We start from the raw sequence: 25,194 nt of genomic DNA, 5'->3' as shown, positions 1-25,194 counted from the left end.
GTATAATGTAAATGCACTAAACTGTCATTTAGATCAGAAATAGATGACCAGACCAATGAGGCCTCCCTCCCACCCGTTAGTCACTAGTCCTGTTCTCTCTCAAAGAGAATCACCATCAGAGATTCCTCTTGCCTGTTTTTGAACTTGGAATCGCACGCACATTGTGGCTGGTTTCTGTCACTTAATATTGTGTTTATGAGATTCCTACATGTCGTTGTGTATACTTATGGTTCATGTATTTTCATTGATGTGGCGTGGCTGTACCAGATCTATTTATTCATTCTCAAGTTAATGGGCATCTGGGTTGTTCTCAGTTTTTGGCTATCACGAATGGTGCGCGTAAAAGTCTTCTGGAGTGTGTGTGAGCATGTTTCTGTTGGGTATATCACCAGGGTAGGATCGCTGGGTCACAGGGCATGGATATTTACATTTTTAGTAAATTCTCCTGGAGGGTTTTCTGGATCAGTTGTACCCATCAACACTTCTCTACCAGCGTTGTTGCTTTGCTTCCTTGCAACTTTTGATATATGTCTTTTTGATTGTATCCATATGGGTGTGTGTACTCCCATCTCCTAGTGGCCTTCATTGGTGTTTTCCTGAAGACAAATGACTTATGCTCATTCACTGTCAGAATATCTTCCTTTGTGAACGCCTGCTCAGTTCTTTTGTTCATTGTTTTTCTTACTGATTTATAGGATGGTTTATTATATGTTTGCCTTTCTTAAAAATACTGTGGATAGGAGTCCTCTGTCAGAGGTATGCACAGTAATATCTTCTCACACTCCTTATCTTACCTCTGCACATAAGTAATGCTATCTTTTGTGAATTTTTAATTTTTTAGTTTTTTAAACGTTTATTTTTGAGAGAGAGAGAGCAAGAGAGAGCGCACACAGCAGAGGAGGGGCAGACAGAGAAGGGAGGCACAGAACCTGAAGCAGGCTCCAGGCTCTGAGCTGTGAGCACAGAGCCCGACGTGGGGCTCAAACTCACGAACCGTGAGATCATGACCTGAGCCGAAATCAAGAGTGAGGCACATAACCGACTGAGCCACCCAGGTGCCTCAGTGCTATCTTTTGAATACCATATGTTCTTAAATTTAGTATAGAACAATCATCAATATTTTCCTTTAGTGCTGTTTGTTGCATGTTTAAATTCTTCTTCTTCTTCTTTTTTTTTTTTTTTTTTTGCCTACTGCAAGATCACAAAGCTATTATCCTGTGTTGCCTTCTAGAATGAAGTTTCCTTTTACATCAACTTATTTCCATTAAAACTCTTGATTTTAATAAGAATATACAGTAATAGTGCAGGTGCTACATGGGTATGGAAAAATTCATGAAGATAATAAGCAGGTGATCGAAGTTTGAGAAATGCAATTTTGAAACAATAATTACTCCTTTTTCGGCTTAATAAGCAATGTACAGAGAACAAAATACTAACTTTCCACAGCTGGTGCAGGCATAATGATTATCAGTTCTGTTGGATCATAATACACATTCATTCATTTACTTGGGAAATATTGATTGGCCTTTGGGGATTCAGTGATGGAAAGTCCTAGTTGCTGCCCTGTGATGGAAACAGTGTGCTTTGTACCTTTGTTAGGCGGGCATGGGGGAGTAGGATGAGAGGGTTGAGTGTCAGGGAGGAAGCCTTGGATGCTTTTCAAGTGAGGCAACCACCCATCAGCCATCAGCGGGCGGCAGTCAGAGCCTCTGGGATGCGGGTGCTCTGGGCGGGTTCTGGGCATGAGACGCATTAGCCCGCGGTCCGTACTGCTCCTAGAGAGTTTCCTCTGCCTGATCGGCGGGACCTGCACAAGGGGAGCTCTGAGCTTGTGCAGCTTCAAGGGAAGAGACACCAGCCAGGTTCTGAGGGGCTCAGAAGATTGCCCGGGAGCTTTAGAGACCAGGGCCCCTCTGCAGGCCTGTCCATCAGAATCTCTGGGGAGGACGGTGGGCATCAGTTTTTTTTTAAGGCTCCCCAGGAGATTCTGATTCTGATGTCAGGTCAGGGTGAGGACAAATTGGGGAAGGAGTCCCGGGGTGAGGGGGGTGCTTTCGGAGGGTGTTCCGCAAAGACCCTGGGCATGGTGCGCCCCTCTGGGAAGCCCGAGGTATCTGAGACCGGCGAAGAGCGCTGCAGACGTGTCCTCCAGGGCAGCAGGAAGCCGCCTCCACACCCACCCATCAAAGAGAATGTCAGGTTCAGAAAGGCGAAGGATGGAATGTCGTAAGTCAGAGCTGTCTGATTTACGGCGACAGTGTGGCTGTGAGCCTGTCCTCCGCGGTGCTCTCGAGGTCTTGGAGAATTCTTTGCTCTGCTTCCAGCAGACGATCACAGCAGGCCCGATGGCCTGGGACACTGAGCTCCCTTGGGCCAGCTGGTGACGCCTGTCCCAGCCTCACAGCTTTCTCCGGTGTGACCCCAAACGCCACCGTGAAACTCGCGTTTGTCTTAAGCTCTTGCATTTTTAAGTCAGATGGCGGTGGCTTACGACCGTGCCTGGGCTTTTATGTCAGAGCTAATCTTCGCATTTCACTTTGCTGTTTAACTCTGTTTAAGACTCCTTCGGTCTTAGGGGCGCCTGGTTGGCTCAGTCGGTAAGCGTCCGACTTCAGCTCAGGTCACGATCTCGCGGTTCTTGAGTTCGAGCCCCGCGTCCAGCTCTGTGCTGACAGCTTGGAGCCTGGAGCCTTCTTCAGATCCTGTGTCTCCCTCTCTTTCTCCCCCTCCCCTGCTTGGGCGCTCACTCGCTCTCTCTCTCTCTCTCTCTCTCTCAAAATAAATAAACATTAAAAATTAAAAAAAAAAAGACTTCTTCGGTCTTAGTTTGTGTGCATGTAGAATGGGGACAATGACGCCCTTCTCTCGTGGTGCTTAACGGAGATTCAATCACAAAATGTCTTCAGAGCGTCTGGCTCGTGGTGATGACGGCAGGTTCGCCCCATCGCTCCCCCAAATCATTTCTCTTTTAAAATAGTTTTCATGACCAGTCTGTCACGACAGCTTCCCCCCCCCAGAGGGATCGGGGCCAGAGGGGGGAGGTAGAGGGAGGCAGACGATCCCCCTTTGCCCCCCCCCCCTGCTTACAAAGAGAGCACAGGCCTTGTGGACAGTGCGCGCTCAGCACAGGGCACTCGCGGAGTCACGCTGCCTTTAGGAGCAAAGCGGAGTCACCTTTGATGACTGTCCCCGTCTTCCCTCTGGGTTGTGACACATCTCTCTTGTCTAATTACTGTCTCCCTGAAGTGTCCTTTTCACACCCGTCTTCATGTTGTTCTCCCCCCCACGTGCTTCCGAGGGTTGGTCTCTGTGTTCTTAGAAACAACAAAAGCTTGGCTTGATGACCAAGGATTTTTGTTTGTTTGTTTTGTCAGAGGAGCACCTTGGGGGTTCTGTGCAGCCTGGCTGGCCAGGTTCGGGGGCGGGGGCGGGAGCCGAGGTTCCCCACCGATTCCCAGCGGGCTGTAAACCGGAGAGCGGTCTCCTCAGTTGACATTACAGTCGTGGGAGAAATGCAAGCCTGTTAGAGTTCCAGCTTCTGGTCTTTTTACTCTCTGATTGTGGGCATTTACATCAAGCTCTGAAGCACTTGTTTCTTCTCTGTTTTACTCGCTCATCGGGGCAGCCCTGCTGTCCTCTGCCGACGGGTAGTGGGTTCGAGATTCAAATTTGCTTTTCCTGAGCCCTGGGATGGCCATTGAGAAGTCTCGTGCTGGACTGATTATCACTGCCTTGACAGCTTCCAGCGGTCAAAGGAAAGGCAGCGACTGTTGTTGGGCTGGTACTTATGGCTCCTTTGTACCCTCTCTGCCCTCCTGGAATTCTGGGTTTTTTTGCTTATTTGTTTTTTAATGTTTATTTATTTTGAGTGAGAGAGAGAGTGCACGCATGCCAGCAGGCGGAGGGGCAGAGAGAGACCCCCAAGCAGGCCCTTTGCTGTCGGGGGTGAGCCTGACGTGGGGCTGGATCCCACGAACTGTGTGAGATCGTGACCTGAGCCGAAATCAAGAAGTCAGACGCTTAACTGACTGAGCCACCCAGGTGCCCCTAGAATTCTGGTTTTTGAAGACGTGGAGGCTAATTCATTCTGTGGATTTTGCTCGGCTGCTTTCTGTCCCTGCGGTTGTAACGTTAGTGTCTCCTGTTGTGTCTCAAACCAGGGAGCAGCTGAGCGACTGAAGTTTTGCGGATGTCCCCTCAAGGAGTAGGAAGTGGCCCCGAGCCTGAGGGTGGCCTGAGGGTGGTGGGGCCTGGTGGCCAGATGTGGTCAGCCTGCCCCTTCCTGCTTTTTTTCTTTGTATTGCGCTTGGGTCTTTGATAGCTCAGGGTGCAGCTGGAGGGAGGGTGGTCCCCGTACCCCTCTGTAGGCCTCTGCACACTTGAGGGCCTTCGTTGGTGTCACTGCTCCAGCAGGGAGCACACACCTGGCCTTGGGGCATCTGAGACCTGCGGACTGTTCTGTGTGTTCTCGATATCCTCTCTGCACATTTCTCTGGAGCGGCCGAGTGCCCTTTGCAGTGGCTTCTGAATTGTCCTCTGCAGCTTTCTTTCCAATGTGGTAGTGTTCCCTTTTGCAGGTGAACCCAAGGCTCATTTTGCTCACCGTGGGCTTGGGGGAGACCTGCCCAAAATCTTGAGGGTGATGTTCCCAGGGTAGAAGGAAGAGGAGAAAAATGAATCAGGTGGAAATACACTGAAATTCATCAGAGTCACATATTTAATATTGCAGTCCTCTGCATTTTGAATTCATTGAGAATCTCTAAATCAGAAGATCATTGCCCTGTCCTTTATTTTCCCATCGTCCAGTATAAGAAAACCCTTCATTTTTCTAAACGTGGAGATTCCTGTGTCAGACTTTCAGTGTAAACCGTTACGAGAGGCCTAAGAACTTTTGGTGCAGAACAGCATGACTTTTGACCTGGGATTTTTGCCTCACCGATCCTTGCATAAAGGGATGTGGGATAGAGGGTTTGTGCTAAATTACTTTACGTTTAAATTTTCTGTTAATTAAAACAAGTTCGAAAATGTGATTTTGGGAAGGCAGGGAACTCCCAGCGGGCGTAGCACGTAGGTTCAGCCGAGCCTAGCAGGTGGGACCGCGTTGCAGAGCGTGGCTCGATTCCCAGAACTACCGATGCTGTGTCGGCGGGACGTGGGACATGTGCGTTGAGTTGCATGGATAGTTCTGGGAACCGAGCGAAAGCCCGTGGAAAACAGACGTGTGGTGGCAGGAAAGGAGCGGAGGTCCTCAAAGGAGAAGATAGAGTGGTAGTGCAAGAGAGGGGAACTTCAGGGGTGAGGACCTCACTGGTGCTGCGTGTCCGGGACCCCTGCGGAGGACGAGAAGGTCACTAGAGCCATGGAGAGCATCTTCAGCGGTGGACTGGGGAAGACAGTTGGGACATCTCAGCGATAATATTCGCATCCACCACTGACCAGAGCCACCAGGGCCTCTGTCTGGTCTCCAGATACACTCAGGGGAGAGGTCCTGGCTTGAAACCTCCTTGGACGGGTGACTTGACTCCTGCTGGCATAGACAGCACGTGTCATCGTGCGGGTGCAACCATGGCGCCCATGCAGATTGTTAAGGGGAGGAGGAAGGAAGACTTTCCAGGGGTCGGAGGCTTGCAAACCTCAGCTGAGGGAGAGGAAAGGGCTCCTTCAACAGGGAAGACGGAGGGGGAGTAACAGGGAAACATCACTGCTGTGGCCTGAATGTTTGTGCTCCCCCCCACCCACCCCAGAACCCGTGTGTAGAAATGCTAACCCCTAGGGTGACGCCACGAGGAGGCAGGGGCTTTGGGAGGTACTGACGTCCCGAGGGTGGAGCCCTCGGATTCGTGCCCTTGTTCAAGAGGCCCCTTGCCTCTTCTGCCAGGTGAGGATCTGGTGAGAAGGGGCGGCCATGACCCAGGCGGGGGGGCCCTCAGCACGGGGCCACCGTGCTTGTGCCTTGACCTTGGGCTTTCCAGCCTCCAAGCACGTGAGCCATAAACTTCTGTTTATAAGCCACCTGTCCGGGGGTTTTGTTACAGCAGCCCGAACCCACTACGATAGTCGCATTATGAAAACCATGGGGCAGGAATAGCCAAGAGGGAGCGGACTCAGGTCCGCTCTTGGGGCCCTCGAACGAGGAGAGCCGCCGTGCCTGGGGACAGAAACCAGAGTGTGGAACGCAAGATCAAGAAAGGGATGGGTGGAGAGGGAGGGGACTCGGGGCCAGGCAGCGAGGGCAGGTGCCTGCAGAACCCATCACACCGCGCTGTGCAGGGCTGCGTAGGGCGGGACTTGCCTGCCGGGCTGCACACGGAGCTCCCTACACCTGTCCCATGTGCCTGCAGGTGGGAACTGGAGACCTGCATCCATTGACCCTGCTGACAACACCTGACTTCAGTGGGCAGACTGGTGATGTGACGGGCCAGGCCCTCTCTGGGGCGACTGATGTGAGGTGGGGGGCGGACCCTCAGGGGGTACGGTGTGGCTGGAACTGCTGTCGGGGTCCATCCGGTCCTCTGGCAGCACACAATTTGTGGTTTCTGCTGGTGAGGAGGGCTCCACCCTGCACCTGTCCCACGTCCCTGCCATGGTCCCTTCTGGGAGGCTTCTGCCAGTCCTCTAGTGATCCCCATTCCCGCTTAAGTTAACCATCGTTGGTTTCTTTCTTTTTTTTTTTTTTTAATTTGACTTTTTATTTAAAAAAAAATTTTTTTTAACGTTTATTTATTTTGGGGACAGAGAGAGACAGAGCATGAATGGGGGAGGGGCAGAGAGAGAGGGAGACACAGAATCGGAAGCAGGCTCCAGGCTCTGAGCCGTCAGCCCAGAGCCTGACGCGGGACTCGAACTCACGGACCGCGAGATCTTGACCTGAGCCGAAGTCGGACGCTCAACCGACTGAGCCACCCAGGCGCCCCTAATTTGACTTTTTAAAGTTAACATCCAAACTAGTTAGCATATCGTGCAACAATGATTTCAGAAGTAGATTCCTTAGTACCCCTGACCCATGTAGCCCATCCCCCCCTCCCCCCCCTCCAGTCACCCTCTGTTTGTTCTCCGTATTTATTTATTTATTTATTTATTTTTTCAACGTTTATTTATTTTTGGGACAGAGAGAGACAGAGCATGAACGGGGGAGGGTCAGAGAGAGAGGGAGACACAGAATTGGAAACTCACGGACCACGAGATCGTGACCTGGCTGAAGTCGGACGCTTAACCGACTGCGCCACCCAGGCGCCCCTGTTCTCCGTATTTAAAAGTCTCTTCTGTTTTGTCCCCCTCCCTGGTTTTATATTATTTTTGTTTCCCTTCCCTTATGTTCATCTGTTTTGTCTCTTAAAGTCCTCATAGGAGTGAAGTCATACGATTTTTGTCTTTCTCTGACTAATTTCGCTTAGCCTAATACCCTCCAGTTCCATCCACGTAGTTGCAAATGGCACGATTTCATTCTTTCTGATTGCTGAGTAATACTCCACTGTATGTATGTATGTGTGTGTATACACACACACACACACACACATATACCACATCTCCTTTATCCATTCATCCACCGATGGACATTTGGGCTCTTTCCATCCTTTGGCTATTGTCGATAGTGCTGCTATAGACATGGGGGTGCATGTGTCCCTTCGAAAGAGCACACCCGTATCCTGTGGATCAATGCCTAGTAGTGCCATTGCTGGGTCGCAGGGTACTTCTGTTTTCAGTTTTTTGAGGAACCTCCGTGCTGTTTTCCAGAGTGGCTGCCCCAGCTTGCATTCCCAACCATCATTGGTTTCTAACAACCAGAGACGCCTCAGTGACCTCCGTGCATCAGTGACTTGGCCGTGGCCTGGCGAGGGCTTTGCACTTCCTCAGCGTGGATCTGTCTCTAGCGTCTTTCGTCATGGCGTGACTGACGGAGATGACTCCCAAACAAAACAAAATTCTCTGAAGATAGTGTCTTCTGATAAGCAAAAACCAGCCTTATTAGGACTCAGGGAAGACTGCGTTTGCACGCAGGCTGGGTGTGTGTGTGCGTGTTTGTCTGGGCTCCTCACCAAGGACGTCGTCAGCTGTCCTGTGGACCGAACGAGTGGCCTTTCTGGCTTACGCCATCGCGTCATCTCAAGAGTGGGCAAGCGTGGACACTGGATGTGGCAGCTGACGGTGGTGTCGGCTGTGTGGGGCTCACGCTTGCCTCGTGTACGTGGTGGTTGGGCCCCTCGAGAGGGCAGGCGTGGAGTTCTTGAGTCGTTATTAGATGTGTGGTCCGTAAACGCCCCACCGACAGGCATTTTCTTTTCAACCCTCGGGCGCCCCGGTGAGAGGGAGGCAGGGCTTCCGCGTAGCAATTCAAGAGTGATTTTGATGAATATGTTAGTTTCTTCAGGTCCTTCCTTTGTGAATTGAAATATTCATGGGCATAGGAGAGGTTTCCTTTCCTTGGAAGAAATGCCCTGGATAGCAATTGTTGTTCCTTTGTCTCACGAGTAAATAAGTGTTTGCGTCATCCCTCTGTCCGTTTGTCTGGCTGGCCGTCTAAATGCTGTGAGTGGAAGGTGTTAGCTCCATGAAGTGCCTAGAATTCTCCACCTGCTGTGTCTTCTGCTAAGGAGGAGGGACCTGGGGATGTGAACGCATTTGAAACGGCTGCCGAAGAGGCTCCTCGACACGGCAGCAAATTCTTTTTGTATTTCTGACGCTTGCTTATGTGGGACCACTGGGCCTCTGAACGGAGCACCAGGACACGGAAGGACACACCAGTGCCCTGTTCCCTGTCAGGCTCTGAAACGTAAGCAGGCAAGCCTGGCGGGATTGGGATGCAGAGCCCATTTCCGGGACACGGGGAATCGTCCAGCGGAACCGCCGCCTGGCCACTTTGGTGTCAGGTCTCACGGGATGTGGGCTGTTCCTGAGGATGCCTTTGTGCCCGAAGCAAGGTGCGCTGGGACTCAGTGACAGGGAGCAGAGGGGACAGCGGGTGGCATCTCCGGCTGAGGGAGCCTCTAAGCCCAGGGCCGGGGCCGGGGCTGAGTGGCAGGTTGAAGGACATTCTGGAGTCTAACCTCCCAGAGGGGACGAGAAGTGATCTTATCTTCGGTCCTTGCCCCGCGTCTGGACCAGGGACCACCGGGGTCTGAGGAGAGCAGCAGAGAGAGAAGCAGGACAGCAGGACAGGGTGGGGGGCGTGGGGGTCCGGGCTCCTGCCGTCTTGCATCCCGGGCCCAGGGCCTGAGCTGTGGAGGGGCAGGTGTGGCTGCTTTCACGTTAGCATAAGCAGGTTCCACGACTAGGCATGGCTGGTGGAGGCAGGCAGCAGGGATTTCTGAGTGTATGTAAGAAATATCTTTGCTCAGTCATCAGACACTTGGTCAGTTTTCCTGTAGGCATGATGGAGAATTACGCGTTTGACCCTGGACCCGAGGAAATGCCTCCCATGTGGGTCCTCCAGGCATGGAAAGTGCCCAGGGCGAACCCTAGTGGGGCAAGAGGGTTATGGTAACTAGAGGACCCTCTGTGAGGTCAGCCTTGGGTGGCCAGGGACGCTTGCTGCACGGACCCCCACTGGCTGTGTCCCCTGCCCTTGCTGCACGACTTCCCGGTTCATTCTGTGGTCCCCACTGGCTACGCGCCCTCTGCCCCCGCCCCCGGTGCCCTGCGTGGTTTCTGCTTACATGGCCTCACTTGAGCCACGGCCCCCTCTGGCGGCACCTGGCTGGAGCACCATCGCTTAAGGTGCCACCTGGAGCCTCCTGGGTCCTCCTGTGGTGTCCGGTGCGTGTCAGGGTCACCGTTACCCTGCTCCTGGTGCTCCTCGCCGTGCCGGGCACCAGTACCTCCGTCCCCAGCACAGATGGCTGATGCATATGCACCGATCCAGGCAGCCACCTGGCAGGTGTGGACAGGGCCAGGGAAGCAGTGTGGCGGCGTTTGACAGCCTGGAGCTGAGAATCTGGAGGCCAGGATCTGAAATCCAGCTTTGCTGCTGGCAGAGATGCTTTGGATGGCTCACCTTGAGTCTCGGGGCCTCAGCTTCCTCTGTGAGCACTCAAGGGCAGGCCTAGATGCGTCTTGGGGCCTGGAGGGTCTAAATCTCTCTGGCAGCAGCCGTAAGGCAGACTCTCATACCCAGCTGCCCGCAGACCCCCTCCAGCATCCTGAGGCCAGAGGAGCTTTCTCCCCACGGGCGTTTTTCGTGGGTGCACAGACCCCCACACATCCTCAGGTGCCCTGGGGTCCCATCTCAGCGGTGACCCACACAGCTTTTTAAACATGCCTCTGACGTTAGGGATTTCTCGTACCAGTAGAAATAGATTTTACTTCTCCTCCCGAGTTTTTGTTTGCTTCCTCCAGGGTCAGATTTGAGGATACGGATAGCATATATCTTGGAGACTTCTAGCCCCAAGGCGAGGAGAGAAGTCGGGGTGTCGGGAGGCCTGGGATCCAGCCCCAGCACTGCCGTTAAAGCTCTTCCCCTCAGGGACGATGGTCTGGACCGGGAGGATCGCCAAGGGTCTGCCCAAGTGCCAGCGTCTTATCCCAGGGGCAGCTTGGACCAAACTGGGTTCGGTAGCTGTTCTCAACACTTACCAGTTTTGCCAAGAACAGGGAACAGTAGATTTTGTTTCTATTTATATTGCCTTGCTCATTAGCATGTACAATGCAAAGGCCGGAGTTGCTGAAGCAAAATCAACAAGTTTTGATTCATTTGCAGAGCTCAACCCCGGGATCGCTCTGAAATTTCTAACCCGTAGGGCTCCCTGGCTGAGTCACATCGTGGAAGGTTCCTTAATTGGAAACAGCCTCAGACAGTAGCATGGACAGCAACAGACAGAAGGGCTATCAGAGCACAAACAGCCGGAAAGGAAGTGCCGACGAGAAAGGCGGTTGGGGCACTGTTGACGGCCGAGTCGACAGCATCTGTCCGGAGACACTGGACAGGCAGGGGGTGGGCTTCCCTGACGGGCAGGGCTGCGGCGGGGCGGGGGGACAGGAAAGCGGGAGGCCAGATTTGGGAAACCACAAACTTGCCTTTGAACATCTGTCGTTGTTTTAACAAGCGTTATCTTTTCTAGGTTGCCCACCTCTTGGTCTGGAAACCTTAAAAATCACAGACTTCCAGCTTCACGCATCCACTTCGAAGCGCTACGGGCTGGGGGCGCATCGAGGGAGACTCAACATCCAGGTACCAGCGGGGCCGGAAGGACCCTGCTCACGTGCCTCGTTGCTCTGGCGATAGACGCAGCAGTGGTTCGTTGACCGTGGGTCGATACCATGCATGGCATTTCTAAATGCATGAGCTTCGGGGCACCTGGGTGGCTCAGTCGGTGAAGCATCTGACTCTTGGTTTTGGCTCAGGTTGTGATCTCACTGTTCGTGAGATCGAGCCCCAAGTTGGGCTCTGCGCTGATAGCCTGGAGCCTGCTTGGGACTCTCTCTGGCTCTCTCTCTCTGTCTCTCTCTCAAACTAAATAAATAAATAAAAACTTAAAAAAAAATGCGTTAGCTCCACTTCTCCCACCAGGAGGGGGTTGCCTCCAAGCCTCCGTCTCACGGAGAGGGTCCTGAGACTCCGGGTTCGTGTCTTCTACAAAGAGCACTTAGCACGAAGGGTGCTGCTGGTGCCTGGACCCAGGTCGGCGCCCCCTGCACCTCTTGGGCTCTTCCCCTCTGTCTGGACCAGGCAGGAGGAGGGCGCTGAGCTCCGGAGGACGCGGGCAGCCAATGCCATGTGTCCTCTTTCCCCTGCCACTCTTACCACCACCCACACCTCTTCCAGGCTTTTCTGCGGCTCTCCCCAGGTCAGACCCTGAGTGGTTCACCTGGGCCCCAGCACATCGTGTCTGGCCTCCTTCTCTGCGGCTCACGGGTCGTGTAACCTTGTCGCTCATTACTGTCAAGGTCCTGCTCCAGGAAGGAGTAAAAATCCACTCCTGCACGCGGATTTTATACCCCGCGCGGTTCTTGACTTCTTGCCTTTTCTCAGGCAGGTTCCCCTGCCCGCGAGCCCTTGCCCTCCCCCCTGCCGGTCAGTGTACATCCCGTGGCATCCGTGGTGTTCATTTCCTCGTGCTGCCCTCACAGCTTCTCATAAATGCAGCCACTTAGGCCACGCGAACGTCTTCTCTTCCGGTTCTGGAAGACAGAAGCCCCATCGGGCTAAGGCAAGGTGTGGGCAGGGCCGCGTTCCTGCTGGAGCTGGAGGGGAGAGCCCAGTTCTTCTCCTTTTCCAGCTTCTAGAGGTGCCTACATTCCCTGCGTGTGGTGCTCTCCTTCTAAGCCTCTGGGCCCTTCTTCTGCTTCCCTCTTCCACTTTTAAGGAGGCCTGTAGGGACATCGGACCCTCCTGGATGACCCAGGATCATCTCCCTAACTCAAGCAACCTTAATTGTACCTGCAGACTTCATTCCCTTTTACTCTCTGGCCTCGACTGTTCCCGGGCTCCAGATGACGTTGGCATCTCTGTTGGGGAGGGGGCGTTATTCCACCAGCCCATCCCGAAGCCTTTTTCCTCCAGCCCCTGCTGTTCTGTACCTAGCCAGCTCAGCATTTGGTCGTGCGCTGTCCTGTGTGGGTCTCTGGTATTCTAGTTGTCTTTACCCCAGCTGCTCCATCAATGTGTGTGTTTTCTAAACCCTTTCTGTGCACGCATCATCTCATCTAGCCTCCTGGGGGGGGGGGGGGTGGTTCTCTCTCCACCCCACCCTCCCCCCCACCAAGATGTGGGGCCATCAAGGGTAACGGCTGCTGAGTACCAGCGTCAACATCTGCTCGCGTGGGCCGCCGTGAACATATTGCGGGCAGCTGCTGTGCTGGGAACTGGACAAGAGCGGACGAGGTCCCTCCCAGGGGCACCCGGGCTCTGGGGTGTCTGAGCAGAGCTCCGACTCTGAGCGTCTGCCCCTCCCTCCTCCTTCAACACTGCCACACCACACAGACTTTCAGACCACTCAGCCTCAACTGGCACCACTTGGCAGTCCCAGAATTCCAGTAGAACATTTCCAGACCGGACTTTAATGAAAACCAAAGGTTGGTTTATAAGTGTGTTTTTTTTTTAAATGTGTATTAATTTTTGAGAAAGAGAGAGATTGTGAGTGGGGAGAGGCAGAGAGCGAGGGAGACAGAGAATCCCAAGCAGGCTCTGAGTTGTCAGTGTGGGACGGTGGAACTTGAACTCGGGAACTGCGAGATCATGACCAGAGCCGAAATCGAGAGCTGGACGCTTAACGGACTGAGCCACCCAGGCGCCCAGGATTATTGTTTTTTAATAACAGCTGATAAGAAACATTTGGATGTGCACAACTGAGACACTGTGTTTTCCAAGAGGGTGATTTCTCCAAGTTTCACAAGAGTGACCATGAATAATGTGAGTGCCTGTAGCACCTTGAACGGGCTCCAGGCTTCCTCAGAAATAAGGTCAGGGCGAGCAGGGCCAGATTCAAATGGGTGTGGGGCTGTTTCGTTCATCATTAGAGGAGTGGTCACCTAATGCCCAAATGCTCTCTCTGTAAATGAAGTTACCCTTTTTTAAAGAGGAAGTGTTGCCATTTATACAGGCTTTCAGACAAACATTGAACGGGTCCATTAGTCCTGAGTTTATTGGTGGGAGTAGGGGCTGTGAGTAGTGTTGTTCTAGTTGGGGATTCTACGACCACAGTGGGCAGGTGGAACGTGGGGGGTCATAGTGCAGGGGTCCTAGGCGTGCAGAGTTCAGACCTTGGCCTTGACACTTCTAGATTTGGGGACCCTCAGAACCATTATCTCATGGCTCCGAGCCTCAGTTGCCTCAGCAGAGAAGAGGGAGTCATGGGATTTGTTGAGCAATGAAATCAGGTGATTTATAATTTTAAAATTTGCTGCATCATTTCACTTCTCTGCTTGCAGCTTCTAGTAGCTTCCAGGTGCTCCTGGAAACTCCTAGCTGGCCCTGTGTGACTGGCCCCTCTTAATCCTGTGTGGTGCTGCCCCTCCCTGAATGTTGGTGGCTTGTTTTGGGGTGATACCTGACCCTCCTTGAGTAGGAGCCCCAGGTTAGAAGGGGCTTGGTCTCTCGTCCTCTCCCTTCCCCCCAGCCCAGAACATCGCCCGGCACACAGGACGTATACAGAGGGTGTCAGGTGAAGGCCTGGCTGAAGGGGAGATGGTGGGCGTTCGCCGCCCTGCCTTTGCTGGGCCCCACGGCAGGTCCCCCGGGGGGACGCTCATCCGGCAGGGAGCAGCTGGCTGGGCTGTCCTGTGTCCTCGTCATCTTTCCTGGCTACCTCATCCTTCATCCAGGGAGAAGGCAGGTTTCCTGGGCTGGAAGTGTGGACAGACCCACCGTCCTGACTTCAGTCAACATGAAGTAGGACAGTTGCTGAAAACCACCATAATCAGTGCTGTTTATCCTGGGGGGAGGTATTGTTTTCTTCAGTGGTCTGTCATTTCCCCAAATGCCCTCCGACTAGAACATCTCTGCACCTGCTCTTAGGATGTGAAGTTGCTGCTTTAACAGGGAGTCCCAGGCCAGCCGCCCCCGAGCCTGCCGGAGCCCCCACCCCCGTGGGTTATGTGGTGTTAAACACGGAAGGCGGAGCGTTGCCTACGGCACGTGTGAGGGCCTTCGACACAACCCTCCGTGGGCAAACGATGACTCGGTGGGAGCCCCTTTCGGGGTTCTTAACCTTCCAGAATCAGTGTCCCACGAAGCCTGATGTCATCGCCACAGGTGCTCTAAAATGCGTCCTCCCACACAGATGGTCTGAAATGCAGTTTAAAAATTCCGCCTTATCTCACTTAGGAGTTTTTTGCAGATACGCCAAGCTGATGGGATTTTTGTGCGAGAAACACCAAGGTGTCAGGGGTCCGAAGTGTTTCAACGCCGTCGTCCAGCATGTGGACGGGGTTGCCCAGCCCTTTGCCGGCCCAGCCTCCGCAGGCGTGGGTGGGGTCCCCCCAGAGCGCATGGGGCTGGCTGGCTGGCCAGGCATCCCGGTGCACCTGCCGACGGGCCGAGTGGCTCCAGGCCACACGCTGCCTCGTCCAAGGCTTGGTGTCGTCATCAGCGGATGGAGCCCGGCCACCGGCACTGCCACCTCGTCAGAATGTGAGGATCGGACAAAATGAAGACAGAGAATCGTCCTCGGCAGTTTTCAGATGCCGTATTCACGCCCGTCGGAATTCGCTCGCTCCGTTGACCCTGTGGAGTGCCAGGAACTGTGTGCTGTAGCCTGAGCGGGCAGAGATGCCCATGTCCCGCCTGTCCCCAAATGCAGAGGGAGAGCGAAATCGGCTTCGGCAGGTGTTGGCACCGTGCCGAGCGCTTTGTGCCCGGTATTTCCTTTCGCCCTTGGCAGGAGACAAGTACTCTTTTTATTATTATTACCTCCGCCTTATAGAAGACAGGCGCATGCATCGTGAGAGTCACTCGGTTAAGCGTCCCCGGGAGAGGCGGTGTGTGAATCGAAGCTGCTGTAAACCTGGAGTCATTGCCCGGAACGGCTCCACAGAACTGCCACCAAGTCAGCAGGTGGCAGTGTTCTAGGTGCGTCTGGGACGATGGGGAGACCGAGCACCCCTCTCCTTTCTGACCGTTATCTCACGCTGATTTAGTCGTCTGTCACCCTCACCCAACGATTTGCCGGTGATGGGAGTCTTGCTTTCCTGGGTATTCGTTCCCCCGCGGTGTCAGCAGCGTCCGCGCATCCCTGTGTGCTCCACAGATGTTTCTGGATGGTCGCCACGATGCGGGAGGGTACCGTGGCTGCCATGAAGAAGTCCTGGAGGGGGCGGTGCTGGCCGGTCTGCTGCTGTTTTGCTATCGGAGACTCGCTCCTAGCGACGGCTCATGACCTGAGCCGAAGTTGGACACTCAACCGACTGAGCCACCCAGGCGCCCCAATGTAGGTTTTGAATAGTCTGGCTAGGACTCTATTTTTCCTGTGACCTCAGTTTCCAGAGTGCAGATTTTGCAGACCGTGGGCTTTGGCCGAATGGCACCTGCCGCCTGATAGCAGAAACACTTGTGTTTGTCTTCGTCCTTTTGAGCTGCTATGACGATATCGTATCTCCAGGGGCTTGTAAACCACGCAAACTTATTTCTCACAGTTCTGGCGGCTGGGAAGTCCAAGGTCAAGATGCTGGCAGACTGGGTGTTCAGTGGGGACTCTCTTCCTGGTTCGTAGGTGGCCGCCTTCTTCTGCGTGCTCGTGTGGCAGACGAAGTTAGGGGCTCTGGAGGGCACTAATCCCACCCACAAAGCCTCCACCCTCACAACCCGTCACTTCCTTAAGGCCTCCCAACACCAATCACTTTAAGGACTCTTTCCAACAGACGAACTTTCAGGAGACGCACACAGTCTATGGCACTCTTGGTCCTCACTTTAAGCAGAAGACTTTGGAAGAGTAAAACCACCGATGACTCCACTTAAAACCTCTTTTTTTCCCCCGCAAGTGGCATTTTGCTAATGTTGATTTAACAGTCCAGACTTAGGAAGAAGCCCCCAAATGCACGGTTCTTCATATTGAGGCAAGGATAGACCTTCCAAGAATTCAAAGAGACCCCGTTCAGCAGGATGGCCCAGATTTGTCCTCTCACCAGTCGGTCTTCTTCCAGCCCGAGATTCTCCAGCACTGACCCCCTCGGAGGATGTGATCTCACTTGGAGACAATCACCTATTCTTCTGCTCCAGGAACAGCCACAGGCAGAAAGTAACACTCCAGGTCTCGAGAGAACGTTTCGGCAATGAGCTCTAAAATCACTTTTGGATCGTCGTTGGCCTCTAGTTGGTCTTAGGAGGCGGCTTCGTACTCAGGTGGGTCATGGAATAGCAGCTCATCACCTGTCCTGTCCTTGCAGAATCCTCTGAGGAACCCAAGAGATTTTCCGTGGCTCCTCAAAGCAAGGTGGGGTCTGAGACCTCACTATTCCCTGAGTGATTTATCCCCCCCCCCCACCATTGTTACATCAGATGCTTGCCTGCCTGCCTGCCTTCCTGCCTGCCTTCCTTTCGAGGGAGAGACAGAATGTGAACAGGGGAGGGGCAGAGAGAGATTGGAAGACACAGAATCTGAGGCAGGCTCCAGGCTCCGAGCTGTCAGCACAGAGTCCGACGCGGGGCTCGAACCCACGAACCGTGAGGTCATGACCTGAGCCGAAGTCGGACACCTAACGCGGGGCTCGAACTCACGAACCACGAGATCATGACCTGAGCCGAAGTCGGACACCTAACCGACTGAGCCACCCAGGCGCCACCCCGCCCCCCTGCAAATGCTTTCTTTGCTGTAATTCCTCGAGCAAATTACAGCAGCACTTGAGCCACTTCAAAGGGCTGGGTTTCAATTTCATTCTTAAGACTCTAAAACTATGGTAAGTAGGAGCCTGACATGTGATCAGAAGAAATGAAATCCCCAGAGCATGGCTGGAACCCAGGATATCACCATAATTCCTGCCTAGAACTGGGAACACAAGACGGTTGGTGCTCAGATCCGACTCTGGAAGAAAGGGTTGACATTTTGAGGTCACAGGAAAAAACTCGGCACACCGCCTTAACATCGCCAGGTGTCTTTGTGGCGCCTGTTCACAGTCATGTGACATTCTGTGGCCCAGGTCTTGTCTCGCGTGTGCTGGGTATGATCCAGAGTTTGACCCCTGAGAGGAGTTCACCTCTCGTACCGCTTTCATGAGGAAACGTCTGGTTATAATGAGAGCATCTGTCTGAGCGTTTTCTTAGCACCACTGAAATCAGCCAGAATGCCTCTTGTTAGTAATTCCAGTAAAGGAGTCTCTGGAGCACCTGGATGCTGATGTGAGTGTCCACTTCCAACGTCCTGATGATCTTTTTACCTGAAATGAGGTGTCAGCTGTGAAGAAGACGGAGCCCTGTGGCTCGGGACGTCCCCGGCAGGAAGACACGAAGTCGGTCACAGAACACGGAACCAGGTTTTATCCGGGTGTCAAAGTTGGCATGTGTGGGCACACCCCATCTTTCGTCTCCCTGTCTCCTTTGGCACTCCTGGTGCCCCACCTTGTGCAAATGTGGGGACCGCCTGGGGCAGCACTATTTTCACAGGCATCCCTGTCTGCGTGCCCCACTCCTGCCTCACCGATGGCGTTACCTGCTCCCAGCGTCCTCTGACCACAGCCTGTCTGTTCCATCAGACCATCCCGATTCTCTGGGTGCTCAGCCTCCCGTCTGTTTCTGGCTGCACCAAACCTGGCTGTGTAACTCTGCAGGTCCTTCCCGGGGGCTGTAAATGTGCTAGTTGCTGCGGAGGCAAAAATAATCACAGTGGGGGTATGGCTTCCAAACCAAGGAATGTCGTGCTTGCTCCGATAAAGGGATTTTGTTCTGTATCTGGTTTTAAGAAACAGTCTGGGAGACAGTGTTTGGATGCCAAAATGCTGGAATTTTGGATGTTTGGATTTTTATGGGAATAGCAGGACCAAATATTCTAAATCACGAGTCTCTTGGAAAATCGAAAAGCAGAATTTATCACAATGATGATAATGCATTGCTGTCTGTATTCTCCGGCAGCTTGCGTCATGCACACACGAACAGAAGGGCAAACAGTAAGACAAAAGGAAGGGGCCCCAAGGTAGCAAAAGCGCCCTGGCCTGTGAACCACAGATTTTTTTTTTTTTTTTGCAGGTCGGATTTTTAAAAAAAAATGTTTACTTTTGAGAGAGAGAGTGAGAGCAGGGGAGGGGCAGAGAGAGAAGGGGCAGAGGATCCAAAGCAGGCTCTGCCCTGACAACAGTGAGCCCGATGCGGGGCTCAAACCCACAAACCGTGAGATCGTGACCTGAGTCAGAGTGGGACGGTCAACCAGCTGCGCCCCCCAGGCGCCCCTGAACCACAGGTTATTAAGAAACCACAGGGCTTTCTGGTTCAGATGCGGATTCTATGCCACTCGCTATGTGAATTTTCTTTACTGTTTCATTAAATCTCATTAAATTAATACTTCATTTCCTCTTCCACATAGCCGAAGGGAAACTCTGTTTCAGAGATACGGAAATTGAAGTCAGAGGTCGAACGACCTGCCCCCGACCCCACAGCTAGTAAGTGCCGAGCTGAGACTCAAATTCAAGGTTTCTGGCTGCATTTTAGCCCTTTGGTATCTCCGGTACCCACAAGAAGGTTCAGTATGTTCCCTAGCTTCTGGCCTTGGCTGGCATCCCGTCTCGTGACTCACCTCCCTGCCCGCTGGCTTGAGCGTCCCCCAGTACCTTCCAGCCCCATCCTGGCAGGGCCCAGAGAAGCCTGACGGGTGTCAGCAGTCACAGGCACGCGCCTCGCATCCATTCAGCTGTCTGGGCTGTCTGCTTCGCCACGGGCAGCCCAGCCAGGCTGTCTCCTGGACGTGTGCCGGTCACTTTGCATAGGGCTTCCGTGGGCACAACAGACCGCACTAGGTGGAGAAGCCTGTGTGAGGAGGGGATGGAGGAGAGAGACAGGGAGAGGAGCAGAGAAGACCTTGGGGCCCCTTTTATCGACCGATTGATTGACTGTTTTCCTTAACACAAACCCACTTCCAGTCCTGGGGTAACAGTGATGAGTGAGACTAGAAATAGTCCTGATATTTCAGCCGACATCCAGGGAGGATCTGCTATGTGCTTGTCTCGGTGCTTGGGATACTTCAGGGGCCAAACAGACAAAGATCCTTGCCGTCTGAAAGCTTCTATTCTATGGGGCGCCTGGGTGGCTCGGTCAGTTGGGCGTCCGACTTCGGCTCAGGTCATGATCTCACGGTCCGTGGGTTCGAGCCCCGCGTCGGGCTCTGTGCTGACAGCTCAGAGCCTGGAGCCTGCTTCGGATTCTGTGTCTTCCTGCCTCTCTGCCCCTCCTCCCTCTCACAGTCTGTCTCTCTCTCTATCAAAAATAAATAAACATTAAAAACAATTAAAAAAAATAAACATTAAAAAAATTTTTTTGAAAGCTTCTATTCTAGTGGGGGAGGCACAGAAAAGCAAGAAATGTAATAAAATACAACTTTTCTAATATGTCCGAAGCTGGTGAGTGCTATGGAGAGAGAAGAAAAACCAAACAAACATAGCTGGCAGCGGGGGTCAGGAGGGAGGCTCTGGGGAGGGGGCGGGCTGTAGTTAAAGGTGAGCAAGATTGGCTTCGTTGAGGTGGGGGTGTTTGGACCGAGTGGGCTTGGAGGAGATCATCAGGGACTCAGGTAGCTGTGGGAGTGGCATTCCGGGCGATGGGGATGGCTTGTGCAAATGTCCTGCGGTGACTGCGTGCACAACCACCAAGGAGCAGCAGAAGGCTGCTGTGGCCGGAGCAGAGTGACCACGCAGGGGAGGAGGTGCAGGCCCAGAAATAACACTGGGAGGACTTTGGCTTTGGCTTTTGTTCTTAACTCAACCGGGAGAGCTGTGGCAGGTGTTTTGGGCGCAGCAATGACATGCTATGATTTCTGCGAAGGACTGACCCAGTTGTGCGTTGACTTCGGGGAGCAGCGTGGAGGCCTGTTGGGGTGTGACTTCAGCTCCCCAGGCAAGAGATGGCACTGGCTGGGCTGTGACTCCGCCCCCAGGGTCACACGGCGGCCTCCCGTGTGCCCCTACGCCATCTTCCCTCTGTGTGTGTCTGCCTCTGTGTCCAGATTTCCCCTTCTTGTAAGGACACCAGTCATCAGCTTTAGAGCCCACCTGACTCCAGCCTGACCTCAGATTCACTTAACTCATTTCATCTGCAACGACCCTATTCCCGAATCAGGTCACACTCTGAACTTTCAGGGGCTAGGACTTGCACATATCTTTTCGGAGGACGTCATAACCCATACCGCCGTGGTTCCCTGTGCTTCGTAAACCTGTCTCAGACTGCGGATGGAGGAGACTTTCCTGGGGATGGGTACATGGGCTAAGATTTGAAGCAGGATGAACAGTGGAGAGGTTATCAGACACAGGGTGGGCAGAAGGGGAAGAAGAGGATTCCAGGTTGAAGGGAATGGTGTGTACAAAGGCCCTGTGGTTATAGGGAATGTGACCTATTTGAGAGGCTGAAGCAAAGACCGTGTGGCTGGAGCTGAGCTATAGTTACAGAGCAACGTCATGGTCGGTGAACCGAAGAACAGGCCTGAGTAAATACAAATTAGTCCCTGAGTAAATACAAATTAAAACCACCATGAGATATGACACATGGGCACCAGAATGGCTTTAAAGAAAAGGGACAGTATCAAGTATGGCCAAAGATGTGGAGCAATAGACAATTTTACACAGTGCTGAAAATGTAAAACGGCAGAGCTTCGGAAATCTTTTTGGGGTATCTGCTAAAGCTCAGCATTCTCCTACCTGTTCACCTAAGAAATTCAGTCTTATGCCTAATAGACATGCATTCATATGCACATGGTAAGACAAGTACAGGTGGGTTCAGAGCATCATTATTCATGATAACAACCCCCGTGTCCATCAACATATAATGAATAAGTCATTCTATGTGTGTGCGATGGAATACTATGCAACAGTGAAAAAGAGTATGTTATTGCTATTTGCAATAACGTGAATTAATCTCACAGATATCATATGGAGCAAAAGAAGCCAGGCACAAGAGAGAGTAGTTATGGTGAGTTTCATCTGTATAAAATTTATTTATTTTTTATTTTTTTAACTTTATTTATTTTAAGAGAGAGACAGAGACAGGCAGAATGTGTACATGTATGCGTGTATATGCAGAGAGAGAGAGAGAGAGAGAGAGAGAGAGAATCCCAAGTAGGGCTGTCAGCTCAGAGCCTGATGCGGGGCTTGAACTCATGAACTGTGAGATCATGACCTGAGCCGAAAACAAGAGTCGGATGCTTAACTGAACACCCGACTCAAGTCGGATGCTTGCCTGAGCCACCCAGGCACCCCGTATGAAATTTAAATACAGGAACACCACTCTAGGGAAATGGAAGTCCGAACAGAGGTTGCTTTGGGGGGGAAGGTAATACTGGAGGCAGCAAAAGGGAGGCACGCTGGCCATGTTCTAGATCTTGAGCTGGGTGTGGACACATGGGTGAGTGTGCGGTAAAACTTATTGAACTTCACACTTAGGGCTTGTGCACTTTTTTGTATATATTTTAATGGTAAAAATCTTAATCTCAGCTTTTATTGAAACTTGAAATAAACAACAACGGAATCATGTGCCTGTTCTCCTGCTTTCGCATCGTATTTCAGAATTACCTTTTCTTTGGTTCTTAATAATGTTAATTCCAGTACAGGCATACCTTGGAGGTATTGTGATCGAGTGAGTCACATGATGTTTTGGCTTCCCACTGCATAGAAAAGTTACGTTTACACTATAGTCTATTAAGTGTGCAATAGCATTATGTCTAAAAACACACTTATTTAAACGACACTTTATTACTAAGAAATGCTAACCTTCATCTGAGCTTTTAGTCACAATCACTGATCACAGGTCACCGTAACAAATGTGACAGTAATACGGAAGTTTGAACTATTGCGAGAATTACTGAAATGTGACACACAGACGTGAAATGAGCAAATGCTGCTGGAAACATGCCACCAACAGACTTGCTTGATGTGGGGTTGCCACAAACCTTCCATTTGGGAAAAAACACAATTATGTGTGGACTACAAAAAGGGAAGCACAATGAAACAAGGTACGCCTGTATAGGACTATTATTTAGTTACTAAAAATGATTTTAATATCTTTTATTAAAATTTTTTTAATGTTTATTTTTTTTTGGGGGGGGCTAGGGGGCAGAGAGAGAGGGAGACAGAATCTGAAGCAGGTTCCAGGCTCGGAGCTGTCAGCACAGAGCCCGACACGGGGCCCAAACCCACGAACCGTGAGATCACGGCCTGAGCCGAAGTTGGATGCTCCGCTGACTGAGCCACCCAGGCGCCCCTTAAAATGATTTTAATATTTTTACATAGATAAACATAAGATTCTTTAGGGGAGCAGTTAAAACATTGTTTTTCATTGAGGTACAGCTGACATACAACATTATATTAGTTTCAGGAGTATGACATAATGGTTCAATATTTGTATATGTTGTGAGAATAAGTCTGGTTAATATCCATCCCCATAAATAGGTACGTTTTTAAAAATTCAATGAAAACTTTAGTAAAATGTGGTAAATCGGGCGCCTGAGTGGCTCAGTCGGTTAAGCGTCCAGCTTTGGCTCAGGTCACCATCTTGTGGCCCATGCGTTTGAGTTCCGCGTCAGGCTCTATGCTGACAGCTCGGAGCCTGGAGCCTGCTTCAGAATCTGTATCTCCCTGTCTCCCTGCCCTTCCCCTGCTGGTGCTCTGTCTCTCTCTGAAAAATAAGCATTAAAAAAATTAAAATCTGGTAGGTCATAGAAAGGAAAGGAGGTATATTTGATTTAAACTTTTAAGAGTGAACGTTAATATGATGAATGAAATCAGATGATGAAGGAGAAGAAAGGGAAGGTAGCAGCAGGTGGAAATGGTTTCATCGCTGCTTATAGTAGGGAGTCAGCAGGTGCTTTTTAAGAAAATACGCAATTAAGGATGTTTCATAAAGGTATGCTATATAAGTTATGTAGTCGTTAAGTTAGCCACCAAAACAAAAGACACACCTTTAAAATGTTCAGAGGATAAGAAACAAAACAGATGAAGGGTCGGGGGGTTGGGGGGGGGGGAAGAAATGCAAACCAGAAAACAGACCCTTAACTACAGAGAACAAACTGTGGGTCGATGGAGGGAGGGGAGTGGGGGATGGGCTAAATGGGCGATGGGCATTAAGGAGGGCGCTTGTCGCGCTGAGCCCCCGGCGTTAATGCGGAATTGTCGAATCACTAAATTCTCCTCCTGAAACTAATATTATTACACTGCATGTTAATTAACTGGAATTTAAATAAAAACTTGGAACCACAGCAGACACAACTCCCAAACAAAAAGAGAAAAAGAGAATAAGAATCACGTCGTTTCCATAAGAACAGAAAAGAAAATTTTCAGGGGAGATGTGGACGTAAAGCCAAGAAAACAGTTCAGTAGTCCACGATGAGGCAAACACAAAAGAAGTAAAAAGACCATGCCCGAGAAAAGTTGGTGACTCCTGGCGACAAAGAGCATTTGTCAGTGGACTAAATTGACCACTGGACTTGTCAGTAGAAGACTTAGGTTTCCTCTTTTTTTTTAATTTATTTTATTTTTTTTTAACGTTTATTTATTTTTAAGACAGAGAGAGAGAGACAGAGCATGAACGGGGGAGGGGCAGAGAGAGAGGGAGACACAGAATCGGAAGCAGGCTCCAGGCTCTGAGCCATCAGCCCAGAGCCCGACGCGGGGCTCGAACCCACGGACCGCGAGATCGTGACCTGAGCTGAAGTCGGACGCTTCACCGACTGAGTCACCCAGGCGCCCCTTAGGTTTCCTCTTTAAGCGAATTCAACCACAGGTGTCAGCAGAAACCCACCCAAAACAAAGTGAGTCATGCTTGTACCCACGGTGGTGGCTCCCTCTGTGGAGTAAGTGCCGCGTGCCAGGCACTGTGACACTTCCCAGAGGATTTGTGCAGTCCTCGCTATATGCTCCTATTGGGTAAATTCTATCCCTGTCCCTACTTTACAGACCTAATGGTGGTATCCAGATAACGAGCTGTAGAGCCAGGACTTGAACTTAGCCCACATGGGACCCCACAGGCAGTTGCTGCTGTGCTGTCCCCTCAGCTGGTTGGAGCACACGGTCTGTCTTTATGTGGATCGCCGATGGGTGAATAAATCCTTGTTTGAGAATGAAAACTAGTTATTCCATTGATAGGCGATTATAGTGACCAGCATGTTTCCCCGGTTTTAGTAGAATTGAATTAGAATGTGGGTGTGGAAATCCTGTACTCTTTTTCAATTAGTATACTCCTTTCCCTGTCTTTCCCTCTTTTTCTTTTTTAACAATTAATACGCGACTTACCATGTAGTTAGTAGATTTTATTTCAAAATGTTTTTTAATTTCAAACACTAGATAGTTATTGTTTTCCTTGGCCGGTGCAAGGAACTCCTTAAGACATGGTTTTGGGGTTTTATTTATTGTTATTTATTTATTAAAGTTTCTTTTTTGATGAAAGATTTTTTTAATGCCAATTTTTGAGAGAGTGAAAGAGACACAGAGCACATGCAGGGGAGGCGCAGAGAGATAGGGGGACATAGGATTCAAAGTGGGCTCCCTGCTGACAGCAGAAAGCCTGATGTGGGGCTCAAACCCACGAACCATGAGATCATGACCTGAGCTGAAGTTGGATGCTCAACTGACTGAGCCGCC

The 25,194-nt window shown here is 51.5% G+C and overlaps 1 protein-coding gene across 3 annotated transcripts in view; it reads left to right on the top strand.

Annotated features, from left to right (window-relative positions):
• Positions 1-25,194, top strand: part of CPXM2 (carboxypeptidase X, M14 family member 2) — a 187,533-nt gene that overhangs the window by 64,026 nt on the left and 98,313 nt on the right. For 2 of the 3 annotated variants that reach the window (XM_040486695.1, XM_040486694.1), the window contains exon 3: positions 11,055-11,164. In XM_040486695.1, the coding sequence (XP_040342629.1) occupies positions 11,055-11,164 (110 nt within the window). Of the gene's footprint in view, positions 1-11,054; positions 11,165-25,194 lie in introns of those variants that run through there. The other variant, XM_040486697.1, reaches the window with a different exon arrangement.

The sequence above is a fragment of the Herpailurus yagouaroundi genome, unplaced genomic scaffold, assembly GCF_014898765.1.
Source record: "Herpailurus yagouaroundi ecotype Mexico unplaced genomic scaffold, PumYag 163, whole genome shotgun sequence".
Classification (NCBI taxonomy): domain Eukaryota; kingdom Metazoa; phylum Chordata; class Mammalia; order Carnivora; family Felidae; genus Herpailurus; species Herpailurus yagouaroundi.
Note: the sequence above shows the minus strand (reverse complement) of the source record. Positions and strands in the feature narration are given on the sequence as shown.